This window comes from Podarcis raffonei, chromosome 2, assembly GCF_027172205.1.
Source record: "Podarcis raffonei isolate rPodRaf1 chromosome 2, rPodRaf1.pri, whole genome shotgun sequence".
Classification (NCBI taxonomy): domain Eukaryota; kingdom Metazoa; phylum Chordata; class Lepidosauria; order Squamata; family Lacertidae; genus Podarcis; species Podarcis raffonei.
In genome coordinates, this window is record NC_070603.1 from 81129374 (window position 1) to 81145684 (window position 16311).

Here is a 16311-nt window from a genome sequence, read left to right on the forward strand (position 1 = left end):
AGCCTTATTATTGCTATAAGACCCAATCCGGGGTTCCATCGAAATGGCAAATTAATGTTTAGGGTCAGCTGCAGCAACTACTTTGCCAGTTAAAGCCAGGTTGTGTGCTCTTAATGTTGGCAGTACAATTCAAGGCATTGGTCAGAAAGAATAACAAGGATAAACTGGCTTATCCGCTGAAAATTTGCAGGAGGGAGCAATAATTATTCCATTTTGTGCATATAAACCGCCTAAGCATTTCATGAGAATGTGTTTCTCTATTAATGTGTCAATGGTGAGAAAGAAAATAAAGGTTCTAAACAGATTGAAAGCCCTTTATTAAGTATTTACTGACTTGCAGTGAACACCAAAATGAAAGGAAATACTCACTCAGCTTGCTACTCATAAGCTCTTGTACAATTGCCAATTTGTACGCTATGTTTGTCCAAATAACATAAATTAATGCTTGTTGTATAAATATGTGCTTTGATTCTGTCATTACCTAACCTTAGTTAAATGTGTATCAAGCAGTTGAATCATGATAGCTATTAAGCAGACTTCTAAATACCACTAGTGATTATATTTATAACAAGTCCACACAGCACCAGCAACATTCAGCTTGAACTACATCACTGGTTTCTTTCATATATATTTTTTCTTCGTCCCAATGCTCTCTCGTAATTTGCAGAAATAACATACAAGCATGATCAGAGCTCTACACAAGAAAATATATTAACTGCATTACAACCGATCAATACATAGAGGCACCATGCCATGAGTGACATGTCAATGCCTTTCCTCTTATTACAATATTCAGTATACAGTTAGGTAATATCCCCCAACTTACATCCTGTTTTATAATCCCCATTGACCATTAAGTTTTTAAAATACAACACCATCAAAGTCTGCCCTAACCTATATAAAGTGATGTTGGGTTTAAATGATATAGCAAAGCATAAATTTTATTACTGTTTGTCTCAATACTGACAGACATGAAGACAATAAGAGCTATTTACTGCAGTTTAAGAGTTTCGAAAACTAGCATATTTCCAACTATAATTTTTATAAAAGTTAAATTAATACTTTATTCATAATGACAACAAACTGTAGTATTTTATAGGCCATTGACTATATTCCAGTCATGTTCTTGAAGTAAAAATAAAGTTTAGATTTTATACTTAAACTAACAAATGTTGCATATTTCAATTTTGCCCCAAACTTTAAAAGTGTCCACCTTCCTCCTAACGTAAGATGAAGTAAAAATTTTCCCAGGATGCCTCTCTTTCTTAAAATGTTAATATCTAGTTAAACTAATGTTTAATTCTATATACTGAAATCAGTAGGACTTTAAATTACATTATTCTGACTAGTAATGTTTATATCAAAGCAGAAAGGCCCATGCTTCATCTCATGCTGATCAAAAGATCTAGTCTCATTGCACCGAGTTTGAAAGGCTAACAGAGAGAATTATGCAGCAACCAAACCTGAGGATGAGGATTGGACTGCCTGCCCTTTTTCCAAATGTTTTAATGCTGTACACCTGCTACTTGTCATTAAGTTTTTTAACCCCCAACATTTCACTAAAAAAAACATACCCACACTTTGTTACATTGCTGAACCTGTGTTGCATATGTTTACAAGTCACAGTTGCGTCAACAGAACATGTGTTTAGTGATGACATTCTAAACATTTTAGAAGTAATGACTGTATCGCTAACTTAAGTCCTGCCATCCGGAAATGCTCCTCGGGTTTTGGGTGACTGATCATCCAATTGATAGATCTCCCAACCGCATGAAAAACCAACCTTATAGAGATGTTGTAACAACAGGAGATGGGCAGGATGGCCATGTGCCCTACTTTATAGAAGACAGTCTTCTCTAGTCCAAGTCCAGTTTGAAGACAATGAATCATAAAAGCGGTGAGCATGGGCCTTGAAGCTACACATCAACAGCAGACCAAGCAGGAACACAGGTGACAGTTTGCCCATATGGTGAGTAGTACAGTATTTGTATTTAAATTCCAGTAATTTTTTATGATGCATTTCCTCCTCTTTTTTTCAAGAGTAGCCACAGTGGTGGAGTGATGCCACACTACTACCCTCCTGCTGATACTTATTAGGATGATGGGGGGTGCTGTAGCTATAGGGGGGCTAGCTGGGGGTGGGGTTGCTCCAGGTGAAGCCTCCAGAGGGGCACCATTGAGGCTCCCAGCCTGTGTGTGTGTGTGTGTGTGTGTGCAAATGTGCATGGGTGGTGCCAAACTTTGTCTTTGACCCAAGTAAAATAAAGCCTAGTTTCGCCCCTGGTGGGGTGGGGGGCAGTGCTGGATGGCAACAAGGTCAAAGTTGCAGCGGAGCACCAGCAGGAGTGCTGAACTGATTTTGTTCATGCATCATTGCAACCCTACAACACCCGTCCTGGAACAACAGGAACGCTGCTGTTGAGAGGGTGGGCAGTGCAGTACTGACTCCAGGCTTTCCTGCAGTAATTCCTGTTTTTTTGGCAATGCACAAATGGGACACTCCAAAGATAAAGAGCATGAGAAGCCAACAACAGAGAAATGATGCAAATTTGAAATCACAGATTAAGCTTTTGGATTTGACAAGAAGTGAAGTGCAATTCGAAGATGGGCAGAATCGTAAAGACGTTTATATAACTTGATAAAATGTACCATAACAAACAAGTTCAAAAGAACAAATAAAATCAGCCTGAAAAATGCAGACAGAAACAAATCAGACCGGCAGGATGAGGGAACATGAAACATTATAGCCAGACACTGAAGAGACCTGTCAGGAGTAAGAATGGGCCATTGGTATCAAATAGTATGGGAATCAGCCTTACTAGAAAAGCTAACCAATAAACTGAAACTGACAAGGGGACAAATAGAAGAAGACGCCTTCACCCCGGTATGGCTCCCCTTTATTACATACACAGCCCAACAAGACAACGACAAGAATCCGCCAATAGCATCTGAATCAATATGGCTAACCTGATACAAAAACACCCGCCTACCCCCACACATGAAAACAAAGTTCACCACAGCCAACCACAAACAACCACGCCCTAGGCCAACCCCAACCTCTCTCACCACCAAAGCAACACATGCGAATATTAAAGAGAACCTGCACAAGCGAAGCTGACACAAAATCCTACGCATACATTAAGTAGAATAGAAGCATCACCACCCAGCCCCAGCCCCACTCACCATGCCCCCCTCCATCTCTTTCCCCCATTTTTCCCTAATGTAACACTAATGTCTCAACATATGAAACTGATCTATAGAAAACGTAACTTGAAAAAAGAGACATTGCACATACTTTTGTAAACCAAGAAATCTTTAATTAAAAATATGTTAAAAAACAAACAAAAACAACAACTAAGAGTCTGCCCATCCCAGTAAGATTTGCTGAAGCTATAAACCCATTACAGGTTCTGTTGTGCTTCAGTTTTAAGATCAAGTGTGGTTTGACTCCCTGCAATTAAGGCATCTATTAAGTCAGTGTAAGAGTTATTTAACATTACATCTCAGAAAATCCTATTAGGAAAAAGTTGACATTTTGACCTTCCTCCATCTTGTTTCCAATACCTGCTCACCATTGGCTTAAACCTCTTATAGAATTAGTTTACTTTGATAAAAGAGTTGTTTGATTCTTTCAAGACTCTATTAACTAAAATAATCAAAGCATGTATGAGTTTCTATCGAAAAACAAACAGATGCAGAAAATAATCACTCTAGGTAGACCAAAACTAGAGCGCGCTATATTAGATTCTATCCTTAGAAGCCGTACAGAATCCTTGAAAAGTGTTTTATGTCCTATTATAGCAAAAACCACTGACCAGCAAATGGGACTAAAGCTCATATTACTCTCTGGCTGTTTACCTTCCCAACAATGGCTTTTCATTACTCATCCAGGATTGTGACATTTTATTTAAGCACAGCTCATGCAGCTGACACATTGCTATATCGGTTCATAACAGTTCTGGACCAAGACATTTTGCTGCCTGAAGCAGAACCCAAATGGCACACTGACACCCTCTATGCTATACATTTTATAGCTGCACCATTCAGACATCAGTTGCTGCCTTCATCTGCTACCACCCAAAACCAGCTCTACCATTAAACAAGGTGAGGTGACTACCGCAGGTGGCAGCTGCTGGGAGGGAATGCTTCCAGACATTCCTGTCCATTAGAGTACAGAGCTGTGTATGTCTCCATCGCTTCATTGGTACAGAAGTAAGATTCAGTTGCCAGTCCAGTCAACTTTTGTATTAGGATTGGGGAAGAAACCCCATCTTGTTCTTTGCCTCAGGCAGCAAACTTTCTGGGGCCAGCTCTAACACCACCTGAAGAAATCAGCTTCAGCTTACTGGATAGTAGGGCCCCCTGGTTCACATCATAACTACCCTACTTTTTAAGCATATACTCATCACTTTCCAAAACATGGTTATAACATTAAACATACTTCTTTACAACTAATTAGAATTTCTGCATCCTCGTACTTCCTAAAAAGATGCATTGGAATTATATACACCTGAGCAATTGCACAGCTTTACATTTTAAGCTTTAGATTCCTCCTAACAACCGTTATGGGGATACATGCTGTGCTTAGGAAAGAGCATGATTGTGGCTGTATGTACTTGTAATTCTGATAGGAAAAACAGTCCTGACTAGGCATTTACTGTGTACTATATTATTTTAGGTATTTACTGTGCTTCTACCTCCACTCCCCCAACAAAAAACAAATATCTGGAAAATAAAGCAGTCATAAAGCTTCAGGAGTGGGTCAAGAAAGGTACCGTAGATGCACCTATCCCCGGCATCTATCATGAAATCAATAGCTGAAATTCTAGTGCAGGTCCTTGATAAATAGTTTTTTCTGCAAGCAAGCACTCTCCTTTCATTACATAATTTTTAAAGGACCTCATTCCTGTAGTTCATTTCCACCCCCACATTCTCAAAGCTCCATGCTCACATAAACACCAGAATTTCATATGCAGACCAGATAGAAGCAAGCTTGCAAAGGGCTCATGCTGAGATATCTCTCTCATTAGTAATGGAAGGTTTGGCTATTTAAACATCTTGCAAACATTGTAGCAGCTCCAAAATGGACCACTGAATGATCATATGCTAGAATGTAGGGTAGCAGTCCTTGACCTGCCCCCCTGACTCATAAAGAAACTTTGATTAAATTTGTACCAACTTGTAGAGATCATCTTCCTGTGTTATTACAAACAAACAAACAATCTGATGATGATACGAAGGACTAACCCCAAATCAAGCTACCTAAAGTATCACTCAGTGCCGTAACAGTTTGCCATGACAGTTTAAAAGTTTAAAATAATACAGTACACAGTTGGCATTCATATCTGAGCTAAAGCTCTTGATTGAAGGGGATTAGTGCTCTTTGCTTCTACAGCTAACTGGTTTTAGGTAGGGATATTGGAACACCCACTCCAATTCCTTAGTGAGGTCACCGAAGGTGTGACAAGTGAAGGAGAGAAGCAGAAAATGTTGAGGAAGAGGAAGAGGGGGAGAAAGAGGGGGGTAAATACCAATCATGGATTTGCTCAAGCCAAAGATGGAGCTCCCATGAACATGATTAAGGAGAAGCAAATGGGACCACTGTGCCATCCAATGAATTGAGCTGCACACAGTGAGCCTCTACTGTGCAACCCACAGGACCATGGATGCAGAACTAAAACCCACAAGTGCATGCCCAAATAGTTTGAAGGGGATCAACCACCTGCATTTGTTGAAGCTATCATGTAAGTTGATTAAAATATTTAAATTCAATGCTATGCAGATTAATCCATGTGGATGAAGAAAATGATGACCCTGACCCTATAGTGATAGCTGGTTCTATTTTCTTCATCCGCTTGGAGGTTTTCTTCTGCAGCATTATATGGCATGCAACCGAAACTTCTCCATTAGTATATATGATGGCTAATGGCACTTCATCTCTATCAAACCATGCAGGCATGCGCGTGTCGTTTTTATGACTCTGCATGTTGGACAACAGAGGCTCACTTTCTGTAGCTCAGTTCCAAATCCCACAAACAATATTTGTCCATGGGTATTTTCTGCTGGATATCGGGCATAAATATGTATATTCAGTGTCACCGTCGTCCCATTACTCTTTTGCTCATGTTTAGAAGAGAACCATGTTATGCCAATCCTTCACTAAACCACCACCTACCAGCCCATTCTTCCATAGCTTTCCTGGCTTCTTTGCCTCAGCACATAAATTATTCCTTGGACCACAACTCTTAACTTCCCTTGCCTCACTCTGAATCAGATACTGCATAGATCCCACAGATCCAACCCTGTTGCCCTAAATCACAACGGAGTAGATCCCTGCCAGCTAGCCTAGTTCCTGAAAGCTTGCAATGTGCTGAAAAACTCTCATCATTTGGGTTCCTGTGCTCACCCCCAGTTCAATAGAATTAGAAATATTTGCTATTTCTTTCATTGTCTCCCACCCTACCTCCAAGAAGGAAGTGCCGACATATTAAGAGCAGCAACATAAAGAGATTTCTGTGATAATATTTTTATTCTTAAATAAATTAAATAGATTTCTTTGTATAACAGAAGGCAAGACAGGGAGTATCCCCCCCCCCACACTATCTTTCATTTTTTATTACTGAGAACATAGTGTGTTCCTCCACCAGAAAAAGCTAAAGCAGTTTGCAAGATATACATAGAAACATTCCAACTATTCTAAATAAAGACGATAGAAATGCCAGCCAAAGAAAGAGTACAGATCTGTCCTTTTACAATCATGGTTTTGAACATGCCCTTAAAAGATTACATAACCCAACTATACACAAAACCCCATCTAAATGGAAGTTCTTGGCTATTTGCTTCATTCAAACAAATAGCTGGAGATATATTCTGACATGGTGAGTTCACGCCAAGATACACAGTCATCACATGCCTTCTTTAGTTTCAACCATTTCATTTGTCAACAGAAATCTGAACGCTGTTTCACACATTACACTTCTTCAGCTACATGAAAGAATATTTCACACAATTCTGTAACACTGCAATATGTTCATGCAAATGTATTATTTCCAGCCATGTGCATTACACAGAGAGATACAGACAGACATGACTGTGAACTTCAGGTTTTATCTTAATACCATGGGGAATAATAATAATATTCATTTATTATTTATACTCCGCCCATCCAGCTGGGTTTTCCCAGCCACTCTGGGTGGCTCCCAACAGATTAAAAACAGAATAAAACATCAAATATTAAAAACTTCCCTAAACAGACTGCCTTCAGATGTTTTCTAACAGTCAGATAGTTGTTTATTTCTTTGACATCTAATGGGAGGGCGTTCCACAGGGCGGGCACCACTACTGAGAAGGCCCTCTGCCTGGTTGCCTGTAACCTCACATCTCGCAGTGAGGGAACCGCCAGAAGGCCCTCGGAGCTGTGCCGAGGCCATTTAGGGCTTTAAAGGTCAGCACCAACACTTTGAATTGTGCTCGGAATCGTACTTTAGAAACTTTATTTCGCTGGACCTAACATGACAGCCACCACCAAAGAACCAACAAGCAGCTCAGTTCTCACGCAAAATGCCACTGCCTGGTGGGTCAGCATGTCTCGGGGGGGGAGACACTGAGTAAAATGAATGGCAGCCAGTGCCGGTAAGAGTGTGTGAGAGAGAAACTGTGGCAGGGATAGCAGAAGTGCCTAGCAGGGGTCTCGTGGCATCATGCTGAGGGCCTGTTAAAGCCTGGTGCTGGCCCCAGACAGGAGGATAGACATTTGATACATTTGAGACTTTGTGAAGGGTCTTTCCATCCTCCTACATGAGTTCAGTAATATTATTCAACTTTCTAGTATGTAGAGGGATTGTTCAGCTTACTGAATTATAACCGCTTAAGTTCTTTTTTAAAAAATTGTAAAAATACTCTGATTGGTAAACACAGAAATAAAATCCTTTTAAAAAGTCTTGGTTGTAGCCAACTAAGATATACTCTCAGAAGACCCCCTGAAATTAACAGAATTAAGTTAGCAGTCACCATTAATTTCAAAGGGTCTTCTGAATGTAGGGCTAACATTAGATACAATCCTGTAACTGTCACTCCTCTTCATTATTGGAACTTCACGTATCAGGCTCTAAGACTTGCATTCGGACACAACACTAAACCACTGTTTGGCACTACTACAGGAATGAGCACAGGAGCTCAAGTGCTCTATTCTCAACTTCCAGAGCTGCCAACTTCAAACCATGATTTACAAAATCATTGGCATTGCCAGGTGGGACTGGGCTGGGAAGGTTGCCCTAGCTTGTTCAGCTAAATCATATTTAAAACCAACAACAGTTCCAGGTTTGGATATAATGACAAATCACAGTTAAGCTAAAAATGGGAGCAAATTCTTCTAATGAAGAGTGAGTGTAGAACCCAAGAGTAACCTAGGCTCATTCCCATGAGCATGATATTATTTATTGTTATTACCATTATTACTGTTGTTTAAATTTATACACAGCTCTTCATTCGAAGACCTCAGGCCCGTCCACAAGATTAAAGATACAGGACAGAAGTACAAAATAAATAACTAAAACAAAACAACAAGACCTCTTGCACAAACACATTTAAAAGAGTGGAGAACAAGGTTTCCCAAACTTCAGCCTCCTGCTGTTTTTTGACTGCAATTCCCATTAGCCCTGACCACTGGTCCTGGTAGCTAGGAATGATGGAAATTATAGGAATGTGGTGCAACAACAGCTGGAGACCCAAGTTTGGGGAACCCTGCCATAGAATATTAATCAGCCAAAGACCTGGTTGAAGAAGAATGTTTTTACCTGGCGCCTAAAGATGTATAATGAATGTGCCAGGTGAACCTCCCTGGTGAGAGCATTCCACAAATGGGGAGCTGCTGCAGAAAAGGCCCATTCTCATGTTGCCATGGTCTGGACCTTTTGTGAATGAGGCACACCAAGAAGGGCCCCAGATGATGACTGCAGAGTCCTGGTCGGATTATATTTATATTTGACATCCAATCAAAGTGAAGAAACTCTTAGCACATTCACAATTCAATACACAACAGGACAGATAGCGTTTCCCAACACTGAGTGATTTCTCTCTGTTTCATACATAAAGGTAAAGGTAAAGGGACCCCTGACCTTTAGGTCCAGTCGCAGATGACTCTAGGGTTGCGGCGCTCATCTCGCTTTACTGGCCGAGGGAGCCGGCGTACAGCTTCCTGGTCATGTGGCCAGCATGACTAAGCCGCTTCTGGCGAACCAGAGCAGCGCACAGAAACGCCATTTACCTTCCCGCCGGAGTGGTACCTATTTATCTACTTGCACTTTGACGTGCTTTCGAATTGCTAGGTGGGCAGGAGCAGGGACTGAGCAACAGGAGCTCACTCCATCGCAGAGATTCGAACCGCCAACCTTCTGATCGGCAAGCCCTAGGCTCTGTGGCTTAATCCACAGTGCCACCCACATCCTGTTTCATACATACATCCTAAAATATATACTTCTTTTTTTAAAAAGAGGATGCTTTGAACAATAGTTGTAAGGCAATCCCAGTGGGTACTTGGCAGTCTGGGTGCAGTTGGTAATTGCAAATTGTTGGGGTTTATCGATACAGTATCTTTATAAAAATACATATATACTGCTAGATCATAATCAAAGCAGTTTACAACAGAAACTATATACAATTTAAAAAGTTATGGGTTTTTTTTACAATGTAAAAATTGTAAACAAAATATCATTAACCAACCATTACAGAAATGTGTTTTCGTAATTGCTTACATAAGCTTGGCAGCATAGAGAAGTGTTCAGCAGGCATTTAAAGTTTAAAACAGAAGGTGCCAGCTGAATATCTAGTGGCATGCCACAGGACTGCATCGATGACACTAAAGACTCAATTTCTTGTTTTCAGATGAGCTTCGCCAACTCATCTTTTCAAAATGTGGACAACACACCTTACTAGAGTAGTACAAGAAAAGGTTCATTTGCTCCAAAAGGAACTCCTGGTGATTGGGATCAGGGATATACTAAGCGGGGGCAGGGAAGGTAGAATGCCTGGGGGATGGATTTAACCCCTAAAGATGTCATTGGCCTAACAGAAAGAAGGTACAGAAAGGGTGACCAAAATGGTTAGGGGTATTGATCCATGCTATTTACATAGGAAATATAAAGATGGGACTTTTTAATACAGTACGGGGGGATTACTTGAGATAACACAGAAGTTATGAATAATGTGATTAGAAAGTGAACAAAGAGATGGGTTTTCCTCTCTCTTTTTTAACACTGCAACTTTGTTGCACTCTATTAAACTGGATAGCCATAGGTTTAAATATTTGCAAATGCATAGGCTGCTATTATGGAATTTTTTTAAACAGATGATTTTATAAAACTACCAAAGTCATGACTGACTCCAGACAAGCTACATTATAGCACTCGTATTTGTAACTGGAACAATTAAATGCTAAACTGGATTTGATAATACTTCTTCCCTCTCTCATAAACCTAAAATGGATAAAGGATGCTGCCTTAAGACTTTGGTGATAAAGCAGAGCCAACAATACATGGGGTGGTAACCAATGCTAGTCCTACTCAGAGTAGATGAGCTGCAGTTAATAGGCATAACTTAGGTCCAGTCATTCCAGTGGGTCTAGAACTCAGTTGGATACAGCCCTATAAATATACATAGCTTTCTTTCAACAATGGCATCTACTTCTGTTACTAATTCATGTGCTTGCTCTCCTACTAGTCTCCAGTTGCACAAAAGCTTCAACATTATTGCAATTTGTTCCATTATAAGTAGCTCAATCAAGTCTAATGTTGCAGGACATAACACTTTAGATTCAGTTTACAATCTGACCCCTACAAACAGAAGGGTCTTTAAAAAGGGGGGGGGGTCTCATTCTGATACCCATACACAAACTGGTCAGCATCCATTTTATAATTCAACATTACAGGCCTGCTGCACGAAATATCACAGAATACAGAATATCCTAAGTGATTAGAAAGAGGTAACAACCAGTCATTATCCTATCATAGTTTAATGAAAAGTATGCATTCCTTGTTGGCTGCAACTTTGCAAAAGGTATTTGAAGCAGCTATTTTGTCCTATTAATCAACCATTGTTCCAAGACCCCATGAAGACTATTTCTGCAAAACAGCTTCACAAACAAAACAAAAACAAAAATGTGAATTATGACAAATTCCCACAGCCATATCATAAATATAATATGCAACAAAAATAGAGAAGGGAAAAGAGAAGTGGACTGTAAAGATCATAGATGCTTTTTCTCACTTGAGCATGTGTGGTAGAGAAGATAAAGGTCTATTATGAATAAAGACATAGAGCAAAAAGGGGAAAGTCTATTCTGTTTTAGAAAGGGAAGTGAGGTTCAAAAGTCATTTCAGTATCCTGCCACATAATTTACGTGACTTTTGACAAATAAATGTTAGCCACAGTTATGATTCCCTTTTTAAGTTAAACAGAAAGACTTTTTTAGCAGGAGGGAACAGATGACACTACTGTGTTTAATAACAAATCAGATCCTTCAGTTAGATAAATGCTCATATTGAGCCAAAGTAACATTAATATTTCCATTTTCCAATTCATTCAGGACATTTAAAAGACCTTCATAATAAACAGTACAATCCTATGGCCATCTGCGATTACTCCCACTGTAAGTAATCACCTATGCAAACTTCCTTGAGTAAAACCTGTTAGACCCAATGGAATCTGCTTCTTATTCAAACTCCATAGAATAACCCTGCCTGTGGTATTGTCTACAAGTAAAGTAAGACAAAGCCTGCTGCTGTAAAACCAAGAAACAGTCCTGTGGTGCCTTTAACACTCACACAAGCATTGTAACACAACTGCTTCAAGCAATTACTGTACATTCTTCCAAGATAAATTGAAAGTATTTTGCTGTGATTAAGGACTACATTTTGTGGAATATTTAGTTCAGACTCTAGTAGCCTACAATGCAACTGGTCCAGGAACGTTTTAACCCTTTGGAGGCCCTTCTTGACATTTGCTGAGCAGCTTATTTTTTTAAATTCTAGTTTACACTAGAGGCACCTTGCCCTTGGCAAATCACAGGGCTGAGAGAGTTAAACCTGGGAGGAGCGTGCATGCATATGATGTGGGGGAAGGGCCGGAACCAATGAAAACACTGGAGCTATAGTTAGCCCAGGAACAAGATAAGCTGTAGAGACGATTCCAACAAAGCTTTTTTAGCTGACACTCTCTCCTGCACCCTGTCCTCAGCTTACAGGGCATTTAGCGCACACACCTCCCCCCCCCAAAAAAAAGTCATTCGGATAGTTCCTGCCACTTACCTGGAGTTCGCACCAAGCCACTTCCACCCAGGTCTCCGTGTCCAGCCCCTTGTAGACTGTTTTGAAAGACCCTCTTCCGAGCTCGATATCAAACTTTAGAAATCTGCCATCGGGGGAGGTGGCCACCGCCTTCATGTCGGCCTCTTCCTCCTCATCCTCCGCCTCCTCTTTCTTGGACTTGCTCTGCTCCTTGAGAGATTCCGCTGCCTCTTTCTTCTCTGCATCCTCCTTGCCGCTCCTCTCCTTCGGCTCCTCGGCTGCTGCTGCTACCGCTGCTGAACTAGGAAGACCCTCCGGGGCGGCGGCCGCTTTGGCCGGCTCGGCGGGCTGCTCCCCGGGCTGCGCCTCTTCCACCACCGGCCTCTGCCCTGCTTTCACCCTCTCGGCGATTATCCTCCTGGTTTTGGAGAAGAGGATGATCTTCTTCTGCTGCGGCTGCTGCGGCTCGGGCGGCTCGAAGGTGGGCTCCTCCTGGTCGGAGTCCACCACGCTCCTCCGCAGGAAGCGCTGGTGGGCTGCTTTGGGATCCTTGGCGTAAGGCACTCGCAGGAAAGGGGCGGGGGCCGCGGGCCGGCCTCCTCGCGGCACTGCAGCAGGGTCCATGCCCGACGCGCTGCCGCCGCCGCCGCCGCCGCCTGCTCCATCAATATTCATACCCTTTCCACCCGCAGGAGCGAAGGCAGCAGCCGCGGCAGCCGCTGGGAAGCCGGCGCGTTCTGCAGCGACAGCAGCTCCAACCTCGCCTCCCCGCAGCGGAGGTGCTGTCCTGGCCTCGCCCCCAGTTTCCATTACAGCTGAGCTCTCGGCAGCTGCCGCTAGAGGAGAAGGAGGTGGCGGGGCCGCCGCGGCCGTCGACGGTGCTCGTGCCGCCGCCGCTCGGTGGGAGTCATCACGGTGCATCCTTCCGAGGAAGCTCAGCCCAGCCACCTGCCAGGCGAAAGAGAGAAAGAGCGCGTTGAGGAGGCTGCGGGCCCCACCTGGCGAGGGACCAGGAGGAGGAGGCGGACACCTGCAAGAGGGGAATCGCCGCCGCCCCCAGCCAGACACGCAGGGCGCAACTCCGGAGAGGATCTCCTGACAGCCTCTCTCCACGCTCGAAGGCGTGAGGAGCGCTGGAAGGAGCATCAAATGCAAAAGCTCCCGAGAGGCAGAATGATGGAGAGACAGGGACTCTCCGAGGAATTTTGCTAGGGGTTGTCTCCAACTGCAGGTCCCTCCCGGGCAACTCGAGTCAATGGCTCGCCCCTTTCCTTAGCCAGGATCCCGGTTCCAACCTCGCTCCCCCGCCCCCAAATCCTAGCCAGTGCCTTTCAGCCACGAGCCGCTCAGACGCTTCTGCAACTCCACGTTATCCGTCCCTTTAAAGAGCAGAGCGCAGTCTCCGTCGCCCAGCTCCCCCCCCCCGCCATCCCCGCCCCCCTCTGCCCAAAGTCTCCAGCCGGGCTTCCCCTCTCGCCTCTCCCTCCGCCGCGACGCGCCCACGCAGAGCCTTCGAGACCCCCCTGGGCCGCTCACGCGCTCTCACCTCACCCCGGGCTTCCGCCTCCCCCGCCCCCTTTTGCCCACTTCAGTCATACTGCAGCTCCTCGGTGGAAAGCCATATTGAGGCTGGAAAATGGGAGAGGAGGGCGGGATGCGAGCAGCCAAGGCGAAGCTCGCCCAGCGGGAAGCCCCGACCGGACCTGCCGCTCCCCGACAACCCCTCGCCGCAAGCTTCGAGCGGTAAAAAGACAGGCAGCGTCGCCGTCGTCAAATGAGCACGAGGACGGGGCTGGTCTTTCGCCCTGCCCAGCTCTGCGAGAGAAGCCGCCGCTTAGATAATAGCGCGCAGCAGCAGCAGCGCCAGCGCGGGCAGGGCGCACAATCGAGGCAGCCGCAGCGAGCCGGGCTGAGGGGGAGGCGAGGGGCTGCGGCGGCGTCCCTTGTAAAGCAGGCGGCGACCGACGTCAAGTGCCAGACCACGCCAAAGAAGAGGGTGGCGGCGGCGGGCGGCTGGAGGAAGCAGGTGCCTCGGCTGCACAATGGAGCTGCTCACCTGCGCAGCCCGGGAAGGGAGAGAAGGCAGGCAGGCAGGCAAGCAGGCAGAGCTAACAACAAGACAGGTTCCTCGCGCGGAGGGGGTGACTTACCAGGAGGAGAGGGGGCCCCCATCTTCACTGCCGCCCATGGAGGTTGGGGGCGGGAGGGTGGCAGAGGGACGGCTCGATTCTTCCGTTCCCAGTCATGGAGCCCCTGCAAGACGCGCGCCCGCCGCCGCCCTCACAGGCCGGGCTCTGCAGCCCCCGCCTCCCCTCCGCCGGGCAGCCTGGTCTTCTCGCAGCCCCCTCCGCCGGGGATCCTCTCGGCTTCGCGGCGACGTCCTAACGTCGTCTCAGGGGAGAGCTCCGGCGAGCCACCGGCCAGGCGCTGAGGAAAAGAAACAAGAATAATCCACCTCAGGCGAAAGAGCGCGGCTGCTCTCTCCCTTGCTGCCGCCTCGCCGAAGCCAGCGTGCAGGAAACCTCGGCCCGCGCTTGCCCATGCGCCCCTCGAGCGCGTCCTCTTTTCCTCTTTCCCCCCCTCGGCGCTTTTGTCAATGGAAACTGCTCTCTAATGAGCGTCCCATTTAACGGACGGGCCGGGAGCCACGGGCATCGCCGAGCAGCCAATGAGAAGGGCTGGGAGGAGGTGGCCCCCTGCTAGACCCGCCTCGTGTCACCGGGGAATGAGGAGAGCGCCGGCTCGGCTCCCCCTCCTCAGCGGCGGAGAGCACGTCCCGACGGCACACACACACACACACACACCGCCTCCCTCTCCCCACAGCGCGGTTGCCTATTTCGCTGTTGCTGCTTCTTATAAAATAGCCTTCTTGTCGCTTCGCTTCCAGTTCGCTGGTGGCAACTGTTTGCGCATGCCTTCTGCCCGAGCCGCAGCCCGTGCTGACCCTTGCCCTCCCGTGGGGCTGTAAAGCGATGGGGGCAATGGGGGGGTGAGGGCGTGCGTGCGTGTGTGCGCGCGCGCACGCGTCTGGGCTGAAGCGGCCACCGCGCGGAGCTGAGGGAGGCCTGGAGAGGGCGGGTCGTGACGAGCAGGCGATGCCAAGGCGCGGGTTTAGTCCTGCGAGTGGAAAGGCAACAGGGGATGCGGGGGGGGGGATTGGGGACAGACTGAAAAAAATGGCGGGGTGAAGTCGGGAGGAGGAGGAGGACGCGGGATGTTTCCATATGATTGTTGTGCTCTTGGCGGCGTGGTTTCCCCTGCCTGATGCAAGCTCTCCCCTCTGGGGACTTGGTTAGGCACAGCCCTATTTGCGATTTCCTCGGTGGGAGCTTCCTCCTTCCTCATAAATTGTTAGAAAACCACCTGCAGCTTCTCCGGGCCTGTTATTCCTTTATTTCACGTCGCGCTTCATTCGGTGCACACGACGGGAAAAAATGAATAAGCGAGAGAGAGGAACGAGTCGTGTATCCCAAGCTGTGGGAACACCCCATGACTTCTGCCGGATTGCGCTGCTCTGCGCCTGCAGGGAGGGAAGGAGGGAGAAGCTGCTCGGATACGGCTGTGGTTTTCACACCCCGAGGGAGACCTCCTCTTTCCCTTCAGTCGGTTATTTAACATAAACGCTGCGAATCAAGAGGGAGTGGTGTCCGCACCTCCATGGGCCGCCGCTTGCTGCGCTTCAGCCAGAATGACGGCACCGCCTCTGGCGGCTAATTTGGGGTGTCATAAAAGGGCAGTACATTGAGATTTATTATTGCATTCTTATTGCTTGTGGGATTTCCTTATGGGATTTGGGGCATCAGGTGCTGAAATATCTTGGCCAGCCTTGGTTGCTATGCACCTTGACTGGGGGAAGGGGAGCACCGTTTGCTCTTCTGCCTCAGGCAGCAAGGTGTCTTGGGCTGGTCCCTCCCCCCACCTGCCATTTGTTCCATCCCCCTTCTACCTTCACTGCCAAATGCAATATCCCTCAGAATATCAGGCGCTGCTAATCATAGGTGGGCAGAGTGGTTGTTGCACTCAGGTCCGG

General features: G+C 45.9%; 1 protein-coding gene across 19 annotated transcripts in view; it reads right to left on the reverse strand.

Annotated features, from left to right (window-relative positions):
- WNK2 (WNK lysine deficient protein kinase 2) overlaps positions 1-15040 on the reverse strand; it is a 112894-nt gene extending 97854 nt beyond the window's left edge. For 7 of the 19 annotated variants that reach the window (XM_053377783.1, XM_053377772.1, XM_053377770.1 and 4 more), the window contains exons 1-2: positions 14432-15038; positions 12303-13229 (exon numbers count right to left, since the gene is read on the reverse strand). In XM_053377783.1, the coding sequence (XP_053233758.1) occupies positions 12303-13202 (900 nt within the window). In that variant the 5' untranslated portion in view covers positions 13203-13229; positions 14432-15038. Of the gene's footprint in view, positions 1-12302; positions 13230-13827; positions 13937-14431 lie in introns of those variants that run through there. The other 12 variants (XM_053377777.1, XM_053377776.1, XM_053377785.1 and 9 more) reach the window with 5 other exon arrangements.
- Positions 15041-16311: the final 1271 nt, after the last annotated feature.